Source organism: Cricetulus griseus, chromosome 3 (genome assembly GCF_003668045.3).
Source record: "Cricetulus griseus strain 17A/GY chromosome 3, alternate assembly CriGri-PICRH-1.0, whole genome shotgun sequence".
NCBI lineage: Eukaryota > Metazoa > Chordata > Mammalia > Rodentia > Cricetidae > Cricetulus > Cricetulus griseus.
Window position 1 is genome coordinate 220,008,638 of NC_048596.1, and position 24,340 is coordinate 220,032,977.

At 36.5% G+C, this 24,340-nt stretch overlaps 1 protein-coding gene across 5 annotated transcripts in view; it reads left to right on the forward strand.

Moving 5' to 3' along the window:
• Positions 1–24,340, forward strand: part of Mindy3 (MINDY lysine 48 deubiquitinase 3) — a 69,834-nt gene that overhangs the window by 28,902 nt on the left and 16,592 nt on the right. For all 5 annotated transcript variants that reach the window (XR_003483292.2, XM_027405233.2, XM_027405231.2 and 2 more), the window contains 2 exons: positions 4,834–4,904; positions 9,364–9,444. Coding sequence is in view for 4 of the 5 variants with exons in the window: in XM_027405233.2 (XP_027261034.1) it covers positions 4,834–4,904; positions 9,364–9,444 (152 nt within the window). In the remaining variant the exon portion in view is untranslated. The remainder of the gene's footprint in view (positions 1–4,833; positions 4,905–9,363; positions 9,445–24,340) is intronic.

Here is a 24,340-nt window from a genome sequence, read left to right on the forward strand (position 1 = left end):
GGTTTGTTTGAGTTCTTGCCCTGACTTCCCACAATAATGGATTGTCACCTGGGAGTCTAAACCAAGGAATCCTTTTTCCTCCCCTAAGTTGCCTTTTGGCAGAATGCTGTAGCACACCAACAGGGCATCCTAGTTTGCATTTTGTTTTTGTTAAGTCTAACGGCTCTTATTATATGGTAGTATCAGTCCAGCTTCTTAGGAATCCAATAGTAGCCATCAGTGGATTTAAAAGGAGCGTTACCTTTTTCTCTCATATAATTTAAATTGAGGCATAATTATTCATTTTTTTCCAAGATGAGATTTCTTCGTGTAGCCCTGGCTATCCTGGAACTCACTCCATAGACCAGGCTGTCCTTGAACTCAGAGAGATCTGCCTGCTTCTGCCTCCCAAGTGCTGGGATTTAAAGGCATTGGCCACCACAGCCTGGCTAGTTATTCATTCTTAACTCTATCATAAGCACAAAATTTATCACTTAAGTGTATTTTGGGGAAAGACCCATTAAGATCTTTAAACAAATAGATTTTTAAACAAATGGCTAGTATGTTTCCTATAGGTGAAATAAACAGGTTTTTCAGGTACTTTATTGCTTTTTGTTTTAACTGTTATATGTTCTTGTTTTTTAAAAAATCACCTTCCTTTTCTGTATTTAAATATGGGTTTTTAAAACCTTTCTCAAGACCCTGTATAATCTCCTCCTAGTTCAATTTCCCACCTATCCACCTGTGCTTGAACAAAATACTATATTCTCTGTGTCTTTGTTCCTGTATCTGAGGACCTATGTGTCTTCCTACCTCTGCCTGTCTAGTCCTGTGCTCCCTTCCTATGTCACCTGTTTGAGGAGGCCTTCGAGTTCTCACTGCTGAAAGTGACTGTGACTTCATCTCTGAGCATTTTACTTTCCTAGCACTTTCTACTTCCTACTTGTCCTTTTCTGCCCAGGTTACACTGCTCTTAAGGTAACAGTCACCTTCACCTGTGGCATTCTTTTTACAATGCTTGACACCCAGGGTATGTTTACTGCATGTAGGATGATTGTCTTGTTTCTAAAATAGCATCATATTTGAAAAATCTAATAGGACTCCTATAAATTCCCCAGCAGTTGTAAGAGATGACATATAGTTGGTAGTGCAGAAAATAACAATAAAATACTAAGATACCCAGTCAGTAATCCCCAAAAGGTAAGCTTTTAGAAATGGAGTATAAAATAATGGTGGGACACGGGGGGGGGGGGGAGTGTGAAGGGGGCGCGTGGAGGAAGGTTGGGCAGAATGTGAAAGAATATAACATTTCAGCTAAAAGGAATAAGTTTAAGAAATCTATTGTAAAGCATGTGACTGTAGGTAACAACCAGTGTTTCTGCTTGAAAATTGCCAAGAATAGACTTTAAATATTGTTATCCTCAAAATATATATGTGAGGCACATATTTATGTATGTATATATATGTATCTGTATATATATATATATATATATATGTTTTCATATATATATATATGTTTTCAAATATCTACAGTGGTACATTTAAAATATCATGGTACTAAATACAGAAAATTAGGCCTTCATATATTCCCGGTGATGAATTATTTAGATCTGGCAAGAATCACATGCTATATGATGCAGTTGTACTGTATTCATCTCCTCTCCTTTTGCCTCTCACCCCATTTCCTTACACAACCCTAATAATCTCTTTGGCTTTCATGTCAATTCCACATGTGAAAGAAACATGATATTTCTTGTTTGGAGTCTGTCTCCTTTCAGTTAACACTATGATCTTCCATTCCATCCATTTTCTTGCAAATAACATAATTTTGTTCTTTGTGGATGAACAAAATCCCATTGGTGTGTATAGGTCACATTTTCTTCTTCATTTGCCTATTGATGGGTACTCGGGATGATTTTACAACTTGGCTGAACAGGGTTGTAATAAATATGTAAAGAGGTTAAAAAAGAATCACATGCTCAAATCTCTGGTTTAGATGATTTTTTTCTCCTTTTTTTTGAGATAGTCATATCTGGGTGTTAATTAACTTTAGCTAATCTACAATGAATACATATTTTAGGAATTGTTGTATATTATATACAACCTCTATTTGTGAATTATAGATAAAATTAAATATTACCTTCTGGCCAAAGAATAGTTGTTTCTTTGCCATTAAACTAAATAGCAGTTTTGAAAGTTCAGTCAGCAATTTAGATGAGATATTGACAAAGACAAAATAGTCATAAAATTACCAATTTCTTGCAAGTAAAGGGTAAAGACTTTGAGACCTTTAAAGAAAATCTAATGTAAATAAGTTCTATAAATGTTATGAAAAATATATCCTCACTGTCTTACTGCTTGGTATAAATATAAATTTAGGTATATTTTGGTTGATATACTTAATCTAAGAAGGTAATATTAAGTATATATCCTGTTTGGGGAGAGTGAGAATAACACATTTTGAAATACTATTGTCCAATGCTAGTCATAGTAGTATACTCTTATATCCCAGAACTTGGAAGGTAGAGGCAGAATGATCAAGAGTTCGTGGCTATATTCAGCTACAAGGTACATTCAGGCAGCTTAGGTATGTGAAACCTTTTCTCAGAAACAGTCAGGAGGGGGAAAAGAAAGATACGTGAGTATGTGATTTTTGACCAGATCTGAACATCACCAAGATTTATGAAGGCCTAATTTGCTGTGTTGAGTTGCTTGATATTTTAAATGTACCATTGTAGACATTTGGCTAAACCCAAGGAAATAGATGATGTAGTATCTAGTTGTGACACTAGGTGGTGGTAATTGATTTTAGAAATAAAATTGTAGAACCTGGTTTGTCCTTGAATAGGAAGATTTTGTTACTGCTTATATTCCAGAGGAAAGGAAATGGGATGTTTGCTAACTGTAGAGTATCATTTCTACCCATCTTGGCATTTGCTGTACTCCTACCCCCATAGTTGCTGCAGCCCAAAGACTAAAACTTTTTATTTTAAACTGTTAATAATCCTAAAATTCATTAAAAATTCCAAATAGATTTTACTTGTAGATAGTAATAATTTTCATATTGGAAAGTGTACCTGAGGAAAAGTTTTTTAATCTATGTTTATGGTCCTAATGTACTATACTTGTACTTAGTGTACATTAGCTATGCTAGCACTTCAGGTCCATCTATATGTGAGTAGTGTCTTATACCAGTGTCCTCTGTGTCTTGGCTGCTGTGGCTTACCACTTCCTTTACTTGACATCTGTGAGTTTATACTGGTGATCTGTTGGTATTCCACCTGGCTGGTCTAGCCTATGCTTCTGAGCTCTCCTGACAGTTGCTTATCTCCATTTAGAAGTCCCAAAAGCACTTCAGGCCCTGTTTGTGTAAAAGTAAAGTCATGTTCAATCTTCACTCAAATTTAGAACATGTTTCTTGAATTCTTTCTTTCAGTTCATCACTGTTTATCGGGTTTGACATGTTTTATGTGTTTAAGGAATTGTGAGTGATATCACACACCTGTAGTTCTAAGTACAGAGTAGGCTAAGGTAGAAGGACCCTTGAGGCCAAGGGTTTGGGGCCATCCTGTGCAACATTATAAGAAGCCATATTGAAACAGCATGAAGCTCTGACAACTTTTTATCCTTTACCTCGGTACATTATTTTCATTCTTCATATTTCTTAGTTTTAAATTTTCTTATTTTTCGGTCTTGAAATTTTTCTACACATGCCACAGGATTCAATTCCAGTGTTGCCATTCTTCTAAGACTTCCCTACCCCCAAACAGGTTTTGCCACACTCCATCCATTCTTCATGAGTGTGTGTATGTATGTGTCAGGTCCTACCAACTTATCCAGTCCATACCCAAGGTGGAGAGTGGATTGAGGAAAGAAACAAACTAAAGACAGAATATAGAGTTGGGAGAGCACCTGATGAATACCAGGATCTGCCTTAAGTTTATCACTCAAAATTCTTTTATACACCAACAAAAAGGGAGAAAAGGCAAAAGACCTTTACCATGATGCAAGGAACAAACAGACATAATAACTTCCTTAATTCTCTAGACATCTAGTAACCACACCTTAGATCAAACCTCTTGTTATCTGGCCTTGAGATTAAGACATCTAGTAACCTTAGATCAAGTATTCTGTTACCTAGGTAAGACATCCACACTTCAGGCCAAACATCCTTCAGTAGCCACATCTTAGAACTTTAATTTTGAAAGAGTAAGGGTAGTTTTGAACTCTCTGACCTTAAGTCAGTGTGGAACAGAGCCATTTCTATGGGCCCCAACATATATGTATGTACATATGTAGAGAGCACCATTGTTCTCATGTGTCCCTTAGAAAACTCTTAGCTTTCATAAGGCAGAGACTATTTCTTAGTTACACTGTTTCCCCAGCCTTAAGTATACCTCTGGTTTCATTTTAGAGTCAAAAGGGATAACTTGAAATGTCCATGTTTTGCACACACCTTTAATCCCAGCACTTGGGAGGCAGAGATAGGCAGATTTCAAGAGAGGTTTTCTCTGTATAGCTCTGGCTGCTCTGGGACTCACTGTGTAACCCAGGCTGACCTTGAACTCAACGATCTTGACTGTCTCTGCCAAGTGCTGGGATGAAAGGTGTGAGCCACCATGCCTGGCTTGATTTGATGTATCAATAAATATGTGCAAAGGTTTAAAGATAGCTTTAGGTGAAAACATTTTGGCATGGTTTGAATATAAATATATTTATGCTCACACACACACACACACACACATATACACACACACACACATACACACACACACACACACACACACACACACACACACAACTCAGACTTACATATACAGCAGTGTTAAATTTGGTTTTGTTTATTTTTTGCAGAACTTCTCGGTATCCATGAACAAGCAGCTGTAGGATTCTTAACATTAATGGAAGCTTTACGATATTGTAAGGTAAATGTCTTGAAGGGTTTGAGTATGTTCATCCTATGGACAGTATTTTCATTCTTATGGTAACTAACTTCAACTCTGGCTGTTACCACTTATCACTGTCTTACTTCCTTGCTGAACTCCCATCCTAAACAAAGTGTTAAGAAATTAAGCTAGCTAATCATTCTCATTTTCCTATGAAGGGAATGTGTATCAGAGCACAGAACAAAATAATATAAAAATTAGAAATATATATGGTTGACTATAAAGATACTTTTAAGCTGTTTTAACATGTGTGCTAGGGTTGGGAACTACCTTGCACCTTCATTTTTGTTTTGAGGTACCTTCCTGTGCAGCCATCAATAACCATTAAATACTGCAAGTGGTTTTAAATGAGGCTTACATTAGCCAGTGTTCTCACTTATAAGACAACCACATTCTTAGACAAAGAATGATGTAGATTTATGTTTTTTTATTTTAAATGTTTATTTCATACAGTGGGTATGATGGTGATGATTTTTAGTAACATTAACAAGTATCTTGTCCTCTCTCTCCCTCTCCCTCCCCCCTCTCTCCTTCTCTCTGTCTCTCTGTCTCTGTCTCTCTGTCTCTGTCTCTGTCTGTCTCTCTCTCTCTCTCTCTCTCTCTCTCTCTCTCTCTCTCTCTCTCTCTCTCTGTGTGTATGCATATGCATGTGCACAAGTGTGGGACTGTGTGTGGGTGTGCTCACCACTGTTCTTGTTACTGTTTGTCAAGATATCATTCCTCCTTCATGACAGTACATAAACAGAGATGGTGTTTATATAAGAACTATACAGGATCTATTCTGACCTTACTTGTAAGTAGTGACTATAAGCAATAGTAACACCTTCATTTTTCAGTCATTTTAATTATATAAATTAACATTTTTCTAAGATAGCCTGAGAATCAGAGATCCAAACTGAATTCCTTACCCTCCCTCAGTCCACACACATACTCATTTATCCTGGAAGAAAGCATGCACCTATGATCACCTTCACACACACACACACACACACACACACACACACACACACACACACACACACACACACACTTTTACATGTGACCAAATTATGGTGATTTTGTATTCTGAAATATTTAAGTTTTTTGTTTAAGTTTTTTGTTGCTTTGATAAAATACCATGACCAAAAGTATCTAAGAAAAAAAGGATTTATTTTGGCTTACAGTCCCAGAGTGAGTCCATCATGTTAAGGAGACATGCTGTGGTGGGAGGATCTAGAAGCAGAGAGATCATTACCCACAGGAAGCAAAGAGAGAGAGCAGGGAGTGGACCAAGGCTATACACGCTAAAACAGGCTTCCAGTGATAAAGTCCCAAACAGCACCACCAATTGGGGCCAAAGTGTTCAAATGCGTGCACTTAAGGAGGACACTTCTCAATTAAACCCCATAACCATGTAACCTATAAAGTCTTCATCTGGGTCCTGTTATTAGATCAGGGTTGCTCCCTCCATTGCTATGTTCCAGACACACTGGTGGCCTGACACATTCAGCCCTTTCCTGCCTGATAGACCTTAGTACTTACTATTTCTGTGTAGAGTGCCCCAGTTCTTTAAATGAATGGCTGATTCTTCCCTTAGGTTGGGGTTAAGTTGTATCAGAAAATGTCTTCCTCAGTTACTCTCATAGTGTCGGTTGTGAGCCTAGCCCTTAGTAGCAGAGCCATCTTTCCATCCTGCCCTCAGTTACTATTTCTCATTATTTGCTAAGAATGACTGACTACTCCATGGTGACTTTCTACATTTTTTTATCTTGAATTTGTTTTGTCTTCTCTTCCCTGATGGTATTAGATTCTTACAGGATTCTTCTAATGCCCCAATGTACTGTTGCTTATAAATAATAGGTAAAGAGAGCTGACAACAGAGCCACCAATGGCTTCCACCCTGGGGACAGGGTAGCAGCAAGCTGGAGCTGCAGGTGCAGATTACATGGCAAGTGGGATTTTTATGATGTGCTAATTTGAATAACTCCAGTGGGCTCTGTACTATAAGGCTATAACTATTTGTCTGGCAACTGGCATATGGGCAAATAGACTGATCCTGTAGTGTGAGGACTATGAAAAGAATGGTGCCATATGAATTTAATCAGCTGATCTTAAAGCAGACTGACTGGTTTATAACTAGGGCATCAGAACTGAGCTGTCAGTTTCTAACATGCTGTATATAAGTTCATCAGTATGTAAGTTCTCAGTCATGTCACCAGATAGGGAAATGACATAAAGGAAATGAATTATGCTTATATAAATGTTATAAATCTAAACATTTCTCCATTCTTTGATAGTGTAGCAGATTGCCTTCTAATAATGAAGTTAACATTTTACTCATTTTGAACACATAGGAACATAAATGAACCTATTTATAACCCTCCTACATGCACACACAGAAAGATTGGTACTTTTAATTGTATTTAAAGACAAGAGCCACACACCTTCGATCCCAGCACTGGGGGAGTTAGAGGCAGGTGGATCACTGTGAGTTCAAGGTCAACCTGATCTGCAAAGTGAGTTCCAGGAAATAAATAAGAAATAATATATTATCATAAATGTCACTATTTTGATGCATACAGTTCCATCATTTTGCTGTATTTATAAAGCTGGGCAGCCATCATCCTTACTTCTGGAAGGTTTTCCTCAACCCCAAAAGAAACTCTAACACTTCCTTCTTCCTAGCTCTAGACATGACAGCTCTGCTTTCTGGCTTCATGGGTTCCTCCACTCATGTAATAGCACTTCATTCTCTTTTATGTTGAAACCACTCTGTTTAATAATGTGTCAGTTTTGTTTCCATCCACCAACTGGTGGATGTTTATACATTTTAAAGGACCTGTTAATGTTGTAAAACTTTAAATTTAGCTTCTGTCATGAAGAATTGAGTAACAGGAGTCTTCTATTTCTTAATGGTTCAGATTTAATAGTTTAGAGTAGTAATTTCCAGTTTGGGCTGTTATAAACACTGCTACTCTAAAGATTTGTCTGCATGTTTTTTTTGTTTGTTTTTGTTTGGTTTGGTTTGGTTTGGGTTTTGTTTTTTTGTTTTGTTTTGCTTTGCCTCTACCTTACTGAAATGCACATGCTTTTTCTAAGGGAAATTAAGCAGTATCTAGACTGTCCACTGTGTGATAGAGACTTAGTCTAGCAGTCAGAACACTGTTTGTGATTCTAGCTCTGTGTAAGTCCAAGCCAGGCCCTGCTACTGTGCACCTCTCTGCTCTCTTAAGAGTGAGACCTCTTGTTGCTCATCTCTCCAGCCGCATTTGAGGATATCTGAGCACTATGCCTTTCTTCGCTTATTTCTTTCTCTGCTGTCCTCAACGGATCCTTCCTACTTGACCAGTTTTCATGTTAGCATATCAAACTCGTCCCTGCTTTCATAGAACAAAGTACTGTGTCTTCTGTCCATGAATACAAGAGTTCCTGTTTTTCACCTCCCTTGTGATGATAGTAAATTCCACAGGGCTGTAGTGGTGGTGAAGCAAGGGCTACTGGCTGAATAGGAAAGCCTCTTACAGTTTCCAGTTATAGTCAGTCTGAATGAGACAGGAAAGCAAACTAAATAGGTAAGATTAGTTGTTTTTAAGGGAAGTGTAGAATTGATTAGTATAAACATGATGGATTGTGTGAATCTGTTTTATTTGTTCAAAATGCACTTTCTATCTAAGTTACAAGTAAATGCAAGGGTTTTTTGGCACATTCATATATATGTATACACACACACACACACACCTTTTGGGGGGCACAATCTTGTATGTATATGACCTTGCAGGTAAACACCTTTAATCCCAGCACTCATGAGGCAGACACAGGTGGATCTGTGAGTTGGAGATCCATCCAGCCTTGTCTACAGAGTGAGTTTCAGGATAAGCTCCAAAGCTACAGAGAAACCCTGTCTCAAAAAATCCCCGGGGGGGGGGGGGAGAAAGAAAGAAAAGATGCTATGTAGAACCTGAACTTTTCATCAAGTGTCAAATAGTTGGAGTCCTTTATATTGTTGAATGTTTTATACTGTAAGCTTTTTCTTAGGGGAGGTTATTGTATTAACCTAAACTCTTTAAGGAAAAGGATGCCCTTATCTTTTCCTCTTATCTTAGTTATTGTTTTACAATGATTACCTTATAAAATAATTATAAATTTATGGCTCTAATTTTGTGCCAAATTGAAATTCTTGAGGTGACTGTTCTATCTGGGAAATGTAGCAAAATCTGAGAATGAGTTCTTGAGCTAAAGTCCTCATGATGAGTGTATATGCACTAAGATGTACATTGCTATGTTCTGGTTTAAAGATGCAGTGTAAGTTTAGGAATGTTTCCTTTCTGTACTCAGCATTTAAACTTTGGGTGTAAGAAATATTAGACACCTTTGTTATGTTTCACATAATTCTGAACAAATATTTAAAAGCAGCATAAATTTTTCATTTATTTGTTTTACTTTGCTGAATTTATTCTAGGTTGGTTCTTACTTGAAATCTCCAAAATTCCCTATTTGGATTGTTGGCAGCGAAACCCACCTCACCGTGTTTTTTGCCAAGGTAGGCTTGTAGGGACTTTGTTTTCTTCAGAATGATATTAGGCAACTCGTAATACTATAAGTCCATATTTAGTTTGATCTTTCCTCAGATGGTAGTCCAACCATTAATAAATGTAATGTTTCCAAAAAATCTTATCAGTTCATACTAAGAAAGCCCTGTTGCTGTGCTGGAACTTTGGAGTCATCTCAGCAAACTGCTTTATGGCTCAGGTGCCATGTACTTCTGTCTACTAACTTCAGAACTCTGGTTTTTTATCTTGTTCAGAAATCACTGAGATGTGGAAGAAACAACTTTGGTTTCTGGGTTCTTGTGTAAAACTGTTCCTAAATCTTACTTGTTAAAACGATGTAATATTTTCCACAGCTGGATGGTCAGAGCTTTGCCATTGGAAACCTTCATTTAAACCCTAGGTGTGCTTCCCAACATCCCTGGACTCTTTTCTTCTATGTTCAAGACAAACTTGAACTTTATAAAGTACCTAGTTTTTAGAAGTGTTGTCAGCCTCAAATCTAAAATACTTAACAGTCCGTAGCACTAGGTGAGCACTCAGTAAATCTGAGCACTTGTTAGCACTATAGGCACATTCATTATTCAGCAAGCAGTTACAGACATCTCTGACACCATTAAGAACAAACTATCAGATGCTAATGGGGGGTATAAAAGTGTATTTTCAAGGTCCCTTACTCCAAGTGCACTCTTCTAATTATTCCAGGAGACTTTGACAGCATGTTTTTTTCTAGTATAAGGTTGCTTCTATAATAGTTTTATAAGTTTCATTGAACTGATAATCCGTTTTATTTATTTTCTTCCTGCTTTCATTGTGCTAGCCAAAATCCAGCTTATAGATATAGATTAAGGAACATGTTACTTTAACACGGACAAGTCATAAGTGCATTGTGTGAAAGTACAGGCTATCCTGATACATTATTTAGAGTCTGAAACTTGCTCTTCATTTCACTCTCAAAGTAGGGAGGATGAAGTCAACCTCAGAAACAGAAAACTTGTAATTCTAAACACATATTCATCGCTATATATTTCTGGAAATGAAAAGCAGCTTAAATTTACATGAAATATGTTTTTAAAACAATTATTTTACCTCTAACCCTATTCTTTAACATTAGGAAAACTGACATAAAACTATACAAGTGGGTTTGTGGAGATGGGAGAGAGCCAAGGCTGATACTATACAGACTGAGGCTTCCTGCCTCAGTGGAAAATTGAATAAATAGTAAATGAAGCTAACATTTATTGGGTTCTGTTTTAGATATTTTAAAATATAAAGTATTTGTATATTCCTCACTACATAAAAAATGCTGAAAGTTTTGCTGTCCTTGAAATTATAAAAAGGAACAATTCACTATTTGGGTTGGTCTTTTTAAAATACTTATACATGTTGAACTGTCACTTTTGGCCATACTTTGACTATTATTGTTTTGTTTTCAATTTTTGTCTGTTATTTTGTGGTTAATTTATTCACTCTGTATATCCTGTAACCCCAAAGAAACATAAGATTATAAGGTTTCTTCCCCAAGAATTTATTAAAAATAAGTTATAAAATTCTATATAATTGGCCTATGGATACTGAGACCTAAACAGGATGTCTCCATCAAATCCCTTCCCTCAGAGCTCATGGACCCCATGGAAGAGGCAGAAAGAGTTAAAAGCCAGAGGGGCTGGAGAACACCAAGGAAACAAGATCCTCTGAATCAATACAGGCAAAACACATATGAACTCAGATAATGAAGCAGCATGCATAGGGCCTGCACCAGGCCCTCTGTGTATACATCATGGCTTCTAGTAGTGCAGATGGGTGGGTCTCAGATTCTTGTGCCTTCTGCTGGACTCTCTTCCTGCTGTTGGTTTGTCCTGTCCACTCTAATGTTTTGTCATGGTTTTTTTTGTTATATTAAAAAACACAAATGAAAGACAATCTAGCCATAGCCACTAGGGTAAAGGTTAACAACTAAACTGTCGTTTATATCTGTTGGGAGAGAGAAAATCAGTTTTTTTAATGGAGTGACACTGGATTTATCAACCACTCCAAGGTGGGCCTCATCTTTAAGAGGAGCTGACCAACATATAAGGGACTCCATAGTTTTTTTGTTTGTTTGTTTTTTTTTTTTGTGTGTGTGTGTGTGTGCAAGGGGGGGGTATGCTTTTATTTGGTTAGAGTTTGATGTTTTTTTATCTTGTTTCTTGGGGATTTGTTGTATTGATTTTTTGTTTGTTTTTTGAAAAAAGAACTTAGAGTTGGGTAGATGTAGGAGGGGGGAAAGGATCTGGAATGACTTGAGGGAGGGAAAGAATATGATCAAAATATATTTAATTTTAAAAATTGTAAATAAAAAAATTTAAAAAGACTTGAATAGCTGTCAAGTACATATCTTTGAGTCTCTGAGGTCGAATTTAGACATACATATTTCATTAGACATTTCTATAGCTTCTCTATCAAACCCAAAGTCATCACAAATCCTGCCATTTTACCTCAGGAAGCAAATTTCTCATCCATTCTACCCTGACACAAATCAGAAAAGATCCACTTTGGGGAAGGGAAATACATTAAGGGTGGAAGAATAGGGGGAAGATATATTTTAAAGGTAAGGGTATAGGTGGCGCACGCCTTTAATCCCAGCACTCGGGAAGCAGAGGCAGGCGGATCTCTGTGAGTTCAAGGCCAGCCTGGTCTACAGAGGGAGTTTCAGGACAGGCTCCAAAGCAATACAGAGAAACCCTGTCTTGAAAAACCAACAACAAAAAAATTGTCCTATGAAATCATTTCTGTAGACTGGCTCTGTGTCTGGTGTTGTGGGTTTTCCTGGTTGGAGTTACACCGTTTTGCTTTGTTATAGTCAGCAGCCTCTACGGAAGCATAGTTTCTTGTCTCAAACGGTTAGATTCCTCATATGCTGTGCATAGGCTGCTGCTGTGTTCATTTCTTCCTGTGCTCAGCTATCAGATGTTTTCTAGGGGTAGTTGTGTCTTGGAATTGTGCCAGATGCTGTGACTACAGTGTTAAACAGACATTGTTCTTGCTGTTGTGGAGGTGTGTATCCTAGTGGAAAAAAGGCTATGGCTGAAGTTTCCACACTCAGAAACGTTCAAGAGTGATGATGAGTCTTGACAAAGCTCAGATCTATAATACCAAGGGAATTTATCTGAGTTTTGAAAAGCTGAGATGTTTCCTAGAAGAATTGATACTTACAGTGAGCACAGAGGTAGCAGTGAGATTAAACTAGCAAAGGGAACAAGAACTTTTGCTATTTAGAAAATAGTTGGACGAATGAATGACTGCAGAAGGAAAAGCTGATGTGAACACACTGAAAGAAAAGAGCTGAAGTGCTCAAAACCAGGGAGGCAGGTATGAGATAATGCTGGGAATGTAAGTACACTGTGTTACTACTTAGCCTAAAAGCACTCATAGCCACCTCACTTGGAAAAATTTGACCGCAACCAGTTTAGGGGTGGTAAGAAGAGGAACAAGCTTAAATTTGCATTTTGAACAGGGTACCATGGGTGATTCAGAAAACAGACGTGTTGAAAATAATCCAGGTCATAGGTAAAACAGATTTTTATCATATTTTTAGTAAGTGGTATAATTGGTATAATTTGATCCAGGGTAATTTTTTTATTATCCTTTGAGAATTCATACATGCATACAATGTATTTTTATCATCATCATACACACCCATTCCTTCCTCTTAACTTCTCCTGAATCTATCCCCTTCCTCTCCACCTCGCCTCCTTTTTTTTTTTTTTTTTTCTTAATAATCCACTGAGGCTAGTTTGTGCTGCCCTATTTTGTGAATGTGTTGGGGGCATCCACTGTATCATGGTCTATCTACTAGGGACCACACTCCTAAGGAAACTGGCTGGCCCTTTCCCCAGCAGTCTATGTAGCTTCTCAGCTAAGGGTGGGAGGTCATGAGCTCCTCTTGTCTCCATGCTAGAGTATTATTTACTAGCTTGATCTTGTGCAGGTCTTGTGTAGGTAACCACAGCTGTATAGTTGTTGTTTTTTACTCCTTACTCTTTTGGCTCTTTTGAGGGGACTGTCACCCAGCTTCCAAATAAATCCACACAGAGGCTTATTCTTTCTTATGAATGCCTAACTTAGCTTGGCTTGTTTCTAGCCAGCTTTTCTTAATTTATTCCATCTACCTTTTTCCTCTGGGCGTTTTACCTTTCTCTATTTCTGTGTCTTTTCTTTCCTCCTTATTCTGTGTCTGGCTGTGTGGTTGGGGGACTGGCTCCTTCTTTTCTCACTCCTTGATCTTTTCTTCCCAGATTTCTCCCTCTGTTTATTCTCTCTGCCTGCCAGCCCTGCCTGTCCTTTCTCCCACCTCACTAAAGGCCGTTGTTCAGCTCTTTATTAGACCAAATCAGGTGTTTTAGACAGACAAAGTTACACAGCTTCAGAGTTAAACAAATGCAACATAAAAGAATGCAGCACATCTTTGCATCATTAAACAAATGTCCCACAGAATAAATAAACATAACACATCTTCAACTAATATTCCACAACACAGTTCAGTGGCCCTGTCATGTCCAGAAGACAACTGTTTGGCATGCCCCTTTGCCAACCTCTGGTTCTTACAGTCCCATTTATGGCTAAGCACTTCATAGACACTTACTCTCTGTTCTTTTGAGGACTCAGAACTGCATATATATATATATATAATATATATATATATATATATATATATATATATATATATCAGTTTGATACTGTGACCACTTAGCAAAATAATAGGATTAAGTTCATTCCTGGTTTGTGGGAAGACATGAACTAACATCTATTTGCCACAGATGGTACCATACATTTAATGAATCATAGATTGGTCAAATTTTCCATTACTTTCTTTTCTAGCAAAAAAGAAAAAACTCCTTTACATTGAGACTTCAGTTTTATTGCGAATTATAATTCATATTTATTCATTATATTTTCTCTTATTTCTAACCTAAGTTAGACATATTTTGATGTGTGTTATCAAAATAATGGGCTTAGTTTGAAACTAGTAGCTTAGTATTTTTTTATAATACTACGTCTTAATTTTCTGATTTCAAAGCAAGTGTATGATGGCAGATGTCCTTCTGTATATATGCCTCTTTTATTGGTTGATGTATAAAACACTGTTTGGCCAATAGAGGCAGGAAGATAGGCAGGACAAGGAGAATTCTGGGATAGGTAGGCAGAGATGCCATGTAGAGACTGGGAAGATAGGATGTGCTAGGCATTCTCTGGTAAGAGAATGCCATGTAGAAATACATAGATTAGTAGTTATGGGTTAATAATTAAGATAGAGCTAGCCAGTGAAGCCCTAACCTTCGGCCAGGAGTTTTATAATCAGTATAGCATCTCTGTGTTTGTATTTGGGGCAAAGCAGCCATGGGACCAGGCAAGACAAGAAACTTGAGCAACAAGTATATTTATACTGGTAAATTTCACAGTGCAGAGAAATATGGTGCAGACTGAAGAATCCAGCCTCATCTCACTATGTAAGTAATAAGAAACTTGCCGAGCAAGCCCAGAAAGTGTTTTCTGTAACTTTTTACCCCAAACAAGAATCCAGTTAAGCTTTCTACACTGTAGTTAATATCTGTTTATCTATTTTAGATTAGAACTTTGGTTTCTTGATTCTGTTTTTTTAAATTGAGTTTATTGTATTTTATATTTATAGAAAACCTATTGAACAAATGGTAATTATCAAATACTTTGAACTAGTATTTATCCAAGAATCATCCAAATGTTCTTGGCTTCATGTAATACTTTGTTGTGGATAGTGGAAAAACTATAAATGTTAAGTAAATGAGATGATAGAATATGATAATTGAATCTAATTAATTGCTAGCATTTTTAAGAGTACTGGAAATATGGCTCAGCAGTTTAGAGCCTGTGCTGGTCTTGGAGAGGACTGTTTGACCCCCAGCACCCATGTGACAGCTCACAGCTGTCCAACTCTAGTTCCTGGGGGCTCCAGCATCATCTTCTGACCTCATCAGGCAGCAAGCACATACAAGATACCTAACATACATGCAGACATTAATATACATAAAATTAAAATATGTAAGCAGTCTTTTTTTTTTTTTAAAGGGTCACCTTACAACACTGTTTTTACTTAGGTCAGATCATCATTCAGTTTTAACCACAGCACATACCACATGAGAGGTGGAGACAGTCTTCAAGTGGAGACTGGCAGTGCTGTGAGCTACACAGCCTTGTTTTAAACCTTGGCCCATTTTAAAGCAAGTGCTGTTTGTTAAATGTTTTATGATTTTCCTAAATTTGCTGTTGTATCTTTCAAATATCAATCCTAATATTTGTAAATAACAGTTTATTCAGCTTAGATTCTAATATAACTGAATAAAAGAAGTTTGAAGAGTAGTTATGAATGAGCAGCATCAAAATGTATATCATTATTAAGATTGCTGTTGTGATTTCAGGTAGATACACATTTCTCTCTTCGGTGAAGTAACCTGTCACCTGATTGTTCTGAGGTTTCCTTTGATAAGAACATCTGACTTTGGACTGACTGAAACTTTCCACAAAGAACACCAGTGGAAGCTGGTGATTTCAGTTTTGTTGCTGAACTCAGTAATCACCACGTCATATATGAGATGCCCAGTGACCTAGAACTTACCTTTCAATGCTGTTAGTATCTCTTTCTGACCCACAAAAGAGATATTTTTTATCAGATTTGAAGAAATTTTTATCACAAGTTGGTTTTATTGAAAAATCAATAGTTACTGAATTTAATCATTTTATGAATACATTTGATAACATTAAAAATATATTACATATTTTATGGAATTTTCTCTGATTTTAAATTTGAACTTTCCATTGTGTTTTATAAATCTTCTTTTCTCATATACTAGTGATCTTTTTAGAGGTCTAACTAAACCTGAGCCTGTGTTAAAAGCAAAGGTGATAAGATACTGCCCTTGCTGACACAGTATCTTAGGGAGTCTGCTAGAGAAACTCATGAAAGCCAAGCTGCCCTATGTGGATTAAGATTGATTCTTGTCTTACGAGAATGTCACAGAATCTCCCTGTAGGAGCCTTGTGGGAACTGCAGAGCAGTCAGGTGCTAGAGTTCCCACACAGTCTTCTAATACAGGCATAGGCATGCAAGATGCAGTAAGTAAATGGACCCTTTCAAGAAGGAAATTTAACTCCTGTTAAGTTGAATGGAGAATTTTTCATGCTAGCTATCTGAGCTTTGGCAGAGCAAAACCTTTAGATCTGACAAAGTGAATATGCCCTGTGGGCACGGGTCTCCAGACATCCCTATGTTTTGTATCCAATGGTGATGAGAACTTGCAAACTCACTGCACTAGAGAAAATCCTATGAAAAGATGCTTAAACTTACTTTGTCATTTTGAATTGTTTCTCTTTGATATCAGAAGATAAAGTTAGTTCTTACTAAACAAGTCTACATAATGGATGATAATATATGTTCAGTATTTTCTTTGTGGAAGTAACTGTACATACTTCCTTAATTGGTGCATTTCTCTCAAAATCACAAGTTCCTATAGTCAAGAGTTGAGTCTCCTCATGAAACATGTTTACATACTGAAAGGCTACAGTGTTACCACGCTGAATATTTGGGCATTTGCCACCTTAGGTGGTTCTGTTTTAATCATCATTTCCACTCCTGACTCTGTCTCTTTTTCATAATTGGGTCTAAGAATTAACACTTGAAGCATTTCTTAATTTCTTTTTTGAGAACTAATTATGAAGCTAATTTGCATTGTTAACAGAACTTTACGTTTTTATTATTTTTAATTACTCATATTTACATATCCATCCCCACATTCCCTCGCCCTCTTCCCATGTTCCCCACCTAACCCACCCCAAACCACCCCACCCCACCCCCAGACTCCTCTCCAGGAATAATGAGGTCTTCTACCAAGGACCTACAAAGTGTGTCATATCATTTGGGGGAGGGTCTAGACCCTCCTTGCTGTATCTGGGCTGCAATAGTATCCCTCCATAGGGAATGGGCTCCCAAAGTCCATTTGTGCTCTAGGGATAAAGACCGGCTCCGCTGTTAGAGGTCCCATAGACTCTCTTGGGCTCCTAGCTGGTACCCACATTCAGAGGGTTTGGTTTGGTCCAATGCTGGAACTTTACATTTTAAAAGAATATTTTAGATATTATTATTTGTTTTAACCTAAATGTGGGCTAACCATTGATACATACATACATAATACATACATATTTATGTATGTATGTATGTATTATGTATGTAGGAATCTATGTACTCGGGATGTTTTATCTTCAAAAGAACAGGGACTAAATTCTTTTCAAAGTCGTTTTAAATTTCCTTTCAAGGTTGGTGATTTTTATAGCTTTGATTTTTGTTCTGGTTTGGGATTATAAAACCTCTGTATGTGCATGCACACTCAGTCTCATCTTTGACTTATAGTAAAATACTTTTTCTCTCAGGTAAGAGCATATGAATACACATTACCATTTAGACAGAAAATGCATAAAAGATGTTTAGTTTAATATGAAGGGGAAACCCCAGTCCTCTTACTTATTTCTAGGGTTGGGTGCAGAGCAGGCTGCTTTCTTTGTGTGCTCTGTGTAGCATTAGGAAGACTGATGTACTTAAGTGGGAGGGAGATCTGTTTTGGGGGTATTTTAAAATGCCCAGTACTGTATTAATGAAAAATAAGTAAAATGCTTCATGGTATTAATGTTTAGTGTTGTGAGGAAAATTCACGTTTAAGTATCTTTTATCATTAGATAAAACTCATGAGGAATAATACATGAGCATTTTGTAGTAGTTTACTTCTGTGTTTTAACCAAGTTTAGTCATCCCATCCATTTTTCTTAGATTTTACTATTTCTGCTAATATTTACATTTTATAACTTACCCACTACAGAAAAGGAATAGACTTAAGATACATATTTAATTTTTAGGTTAAATCATAATTTGTGTGTCCTAACATCTGTCTTCCAATGTAAATTTAACAAATAATTTTGAAAATATTGAAACTTGATGAGAAGGCTATACAAATTAACCATTTCCAATTATTTTGTTATTAAACACATAAGCCTCCCTAACTGCTTGGCGTATATTAGGCCAATTCCCATTAACACTGTAAGATTCTGCAGGTAGTTTGTATCCCCACACAAGGAAAACTTGGTTTTGATGACTTTGAATAGGAATCTGGATCACAGTATCAGGGGTCTTGCCTGGAAAGCAGCTATTTGTACTATTCTATTGTCTGCTCTACTCTGACTGGGGGGCAGGGGGGTGTTTGATAACTACAACACTTCTCAATTTCAGTCTACCTGCTTCCTAGGACCTGTTTGTGCCTCTCTTATCTGTTGTCATAAGAGAGTCCAAATGATTATCTAAGGAATCATGAAGCATCCTGGATAGAAGGTCCTTAAAGCTGTCCGTCCTGATCAGTCTTAAGTTTCTCTAGTCAGCAGTTGAATCCACAGCTCAGGCTATTTAATTGAGGGACAAGAGTGTAGTCAATAGAGTTTATTATAGAAAATAGATTTTATTTTATGTATCTATAAGATACATAAGGAAGGAAAAATCGAACATATCTAATGTATGACCATTCCTAAATGTGCTTATTAAAATCTTGATTAACATTTTTGGTCTAGCCTTGACATCTTTGGCAATCTGATGACCTACTTTTGTTATTTAATACTTCACTGTATTATTCATGTTAAGTGGGGTAATCTCAAAGATTGTTTTCTAAATTCCCCTAAAGGCAGTCCAAATATAGTACCAGTCTTGGGACTCAGGAGAATCATTACAAAGTAGGTACCTTGGGCATTAGAAGTAAAACTTCTGGTGAGACTGAAAAGATGGTTAAAGTGGGTTGCAGGTGCAGAACAATGGACAACAGGCTATTCACTGTTAGTGACTTTGTAGTACTGGAGTTCCTCAACCCCTCAGACAGTTTCTCCCATTGCTGTGTATGCTTCCACTTGTACATGTAGAGCTTGGAGTTATATAGAAGAGTAACCTCTAAATGCTTTTTCTATCCTGATGACTTTGACTTTGCTGATACAGCAGGATGAGGTAGGTGCCACACAGCAATGGGATACTGTAGAGATAGCCTGAGGCTTTTGTATGTTATTAGGAAAATGAAAACTAAAAAGAAAAGACCACTAGCTTCAATTGTTATAGTGTGTTTTGAGAACATTTAATGATTAATTAAAATCTGTTTCTTGATAGTTTCCAAATCATTTTAAGTATAGTTAAGGAGACACAATCAGTATGAAATAGATTATAAAGTGACTTTAAATTTACTTCAAACTGAAAGGTCAGTTATGTATTTGTATTTTATTGTTTGGAGGGATCTAAATAGCAATATAAAATGTCTTCAAGCTAAAATAACATTTTTATCATTGTAATCATTGTATTGGGTAACCTTTTGGAGGTCCTTGATTACAACAGCAGATTTTTCTTGATAATGAAGAAAGGTATGATAAGTAAATTGTAAAGACCTCCTCAGTTACTCTACTAGTATCTAGCCAACACATGCCTTATAGTTCAGTACATGTCTAAAAGAAGAGGTAAAGTTACATTTTAAAAAGACAGTGCAATCAAATAATTACACTGATGATAGTACATAAAGTGCTACATGAAACAGAGACACATGGTTCAGATTCCTGACTGTGGGATACTGGGTATTCCCTTTACATCCTAGTCCCTGCTTCTCTGCTACAGTACTTCACCAGTTAAGTAAATGGGGATTAGGCTAAATGATCTTAAAGGCTGTGTTCTCCAGTAATCCCTGTAGACTAGTAAATGGGCTGAAAACAAATGATTCACCCTAACATTGCTATGGCCAAAGCATCTGATTATGCCACACAAAAAAGAGATTTCATTATACAACAAAAATAATTTTGATGGTAACTGTAATTGAATATATTTGACTCTTGTGTTTGTGATGCGTGAAGAGAATTTAGAGTTTCAGATGCTTCTCCTCTTGAAGCTTTTTCCTAAATGTTTAAACTAGAGATGAAGAAAATACAAGTAACTGATAGCTTGAGTGACATAGAATTACATCATTACAATAACTTTAATTAGAACTCAGTGTGGAATGGGAGATTTGAGGGTTAGTGCAGTATATTTGATCCTCCTTTTAGAAAGTAATTTTGTTAAAGTAAGCATTTATGAAAATGTTTTAAGTAACATATTTTTTCTCTTTCATCTATTATAATGTGACCTGGAGTGCAAAGACTAAGTCTTTCTTTCCCAACTAATAGATGAGCCAAAGTAAGAAAGACGGAATAGAGAAGAAACTATGGGTGTTTAGATTGAGAGACTGGGAATATGCTAAATGTGAAGTCTAAGAGCTCTTACTATAATAAAATGTAAGAAGTAGAAAGTCTGAGGCATAGAGTTCTCTGCATACTTAATTATTCATGAGAGTATAGTTCCTTGATGTAAAATATGAAACTTGAGAATTATGATAGCCTCACTGAAATATGTTCCTTTAGGATTATAAAACACTCTAAATTAAGTAAGATTCTATATTTCTGTTCAAATTTGGTATACAGTACTTTGAATATTAATATGGAGCCCAATTTCCTGGGTGGATTCCTCAGTCATGGGTCTTTGTACTAGGACTTTGCTTCTCCACACATCCTTAATGAACAAGCTTGTCAGCAGGACCAAGAGAACACAGTGTGCTCTTTTGTTCAATATCTTGATAGGTTAACATGGAATATACTTTTATTTATTGATGCTTGGAATTTACAAATAAGGCATCAGGTAATTTTCTTTAAGTGCTTTCTTGTAACACTGGGAAGTTAATTAACCCCTCTTGTACTAGTAAAACTTTGATGTTCCCTCAACTTTACAAACAATAATAATACATTTCTCAAATTTCACTTAAGAGGAGTATTGACATAATGCTTTGTTTATATTATCTACCAGCTCATTCCCCCAAATGGAGCATTATGCCTGTGTTTTTCTTCAAAATACTATTTTACTTCTTTATTATAAATTGTTAATTTATAGGTATATAAATTTGTGGAGTGCAAAGTAATGTTATAATTTATAAGTATACTGTGGAATAATTTAGACCAAGTTAGTTAGTGCCCATGATTTCCAGTCCTTATCATATTTGGGGAGAATATTTAATATTTACCATCTTAACAGTTTAGCAGTGTACTGTCATCTACTGTCTGTACTCATCATAGTATGTACTAGAACTGAAAGGGAAACCTTCCCTCAGTCTGATTCTTCCTCCTTGGATCCCAGGTCTCCCAATCCTCCTAATCCCCAGCTTCTGTAAACAACATTCTGCTCTGTGCTTCTGAATTCAGTTGTTTTAGAGTTTACATATTGATGAGAAGAAGAAATATTTGCCCTTCTATGCCTGGTTTATGTAGTGGAATAGTTTCCAGTTCAGTGTGCAGTGATGGAAGTGATCGTATTTCTTTTTGTAAGACTAAGTAGTATTCCATTGTTGCTACATTTTTTTGATTTATTCATCTGTTGTGAGACATTTGGCCTGTTTCTATAACTTGTCAGCGTACATGACATAAATAACTCTTTGACCTTTAAGCCTTAGGGTTATTCCAGAATGGGATTGCTGGATTTTAAGTAGTACTTTAAAGGAACTTCTGCACAGTTTCCCATAATGGCTGGGCTGTTTTGCATTAATTCCTAACTACCATGGCAAGAGCTCACTTTTCCTTTCTTGCTTACACTTGTCTTCTTCTGACAGTGTAGAGATGATTTCCCATTCTGGCTATACATTTCCCTGAGTTATAATACTAAGCTTTTTCTTTTCTCATGAATTCCATGGCCTTTTGTGTATCTTAAGAAATGTCTATTCATGTACTTTCCTACTTTTTGAGTTTTTGTTTTCTTACTGTTAAGTTTGAATCCTTATATATTTCGAGTATTAATACTTTATGAGATGCAGGGCTTGCAAACATAGCCTCATTTGTGGGTTTTAAATTTGATGTGACCCCATTTGACTATTGTTGGTTTTGGTTCCTGGGGGTTTTGAGTGAAATTATAGAATCACCCATGGCCAGTGTCATTTAGTTTCCCCCCTATTGTTTTCTTCTAGTAGTTTTAGAGTTCTTGTTTTTACATTTAAGTCCTAATCCATTTTGAGGAAATGTTCATATGTGATGTGAGTTAAGGGTCCAGTTTCATTCTTTTACTTGTGGAAATCCAGTCTTCTCTATGTTAAAGAGCACTTTCTCCACCTATTAATATGTTTTTAAAAATTACTACTTTGTGCACACACATGCGCGCTAACCAGGAAGTCACAGAAAAACTTTCCAGAGTTCGTGTGGTTCATGAGGTTGAATTTGGGTTGTCAGCCTTGACAGCAAGTACCTTACTGAGCTATATTGATGGCATTATTTAAAATCAGTTGTCATGCCAGGATTAATTTCTGGGTTCTCTGTTGTGTATGACTGTATTTCTCAGTTGTTCTTTGTGCTCATGATTGCCTGACTACTTAGGACCTTTTGTGGCTCTTTTGTGGAAATTTTTAAATTATTTTTTCTAGTTCTATTTAAAATGATGTTAGAGTTTTAATAGATATGTGTTGAATCTACAAATCACCCAGGGCAGTGTGAATATTTTAACACGGTTAATTCTTCTGCTTCATGGTTTTAAGGGATTACAATTAATAATCACATACCAAAAATTAAGTAACCTAGAAAAAATTAATTTCCATGACAAGTACTACTATCTAGTTTCATGAGAAAGTAAAAACCCAAAAATCAGGGGAGGGAACACTTTCATAATCTATGAATGTAGCACTGCCTGGCATCAAAAGTAGACGATGGCAAGTAGAGTTAGGCAAAGTTGGTACCTAGCTGTGATCCCAGCACATAGGAGGCTGGGGGAGGAGGAGCCTAGATTCCAGACCAGGAAGACAGGTGGAAGGAAAGGGGGAAAATGGGAAACCAGTATTCTTGATGAACATGGAAGCAAAATTCCTCGACAACTGTGAGCACCTAGAAGTCAGCAGCACATAAAACAGAGCATCCATTAAGACCAAGTGCATTGTATTTCTGGCATGCAAAAGTGTTACAAAAAAGACTAATTAATAAATGTGACATATCACATCAAGAGAATGAAGGATACAAACTATATGATTATCTTATTTAATATCTTATTTAATGTGGGGGAAGAGGTAAAAATATATGACAGAATTTAGTATGTTTAAATGATTAAAAACTCTCACTAAAATTTTTATAGAAGGGCATCATATAACAGGAGACCATGAATTCTCAACAGTGAAACACTGAAAGCTTTTCCTCTGAGTTGTGGAAGAGAACAAAGACTTCTACACTCACTCCTGTGTTTACCATAGTTGTGAATGTCCTTGCCAGAGCAATCAGGTAAGAGAAAAGGCACCCAAAGAGGAGCAGAGAAAGCAGAGTCATGTGCTGATGGTATGATCTTACATAGAAAACAGTACAGACTTCATGGAAGACTGCTGAAGCTACCAAACAGACGGAGTAAAATTCAAAAATTAGTGTTTCTATAAATCAACAAGGAACTGCCTGAAAAATCAAGGGGACAGCCTCAATTTATAATAACTACCCAAAGCTACCCAGGAAAAATTAAAACAAGGAACTGAAAAATCTGGACACCAAAAACTGTGAAACATTGATGACAAAAAAAAAGGAACAAATACATGGCAAGACACCCCTTAGTCATGAATTTGGAAAATCAAGAGTTGGGTTTTTTTGTTTGTTTGTTTTTTAAGACAAGAAAAGCCTGATTATTTTTTCTTCCCCTCTACTTAGAATATAATTTTAAGTGGTACTTAGAAATTCTATGGAATTTTTTATCATACTTATCTTTTTTTTTAACATTAGTTGATAGTACAGAAGGTTAAATGAAACTGGTGAATAGAAAAAAATGAGTATCCATTT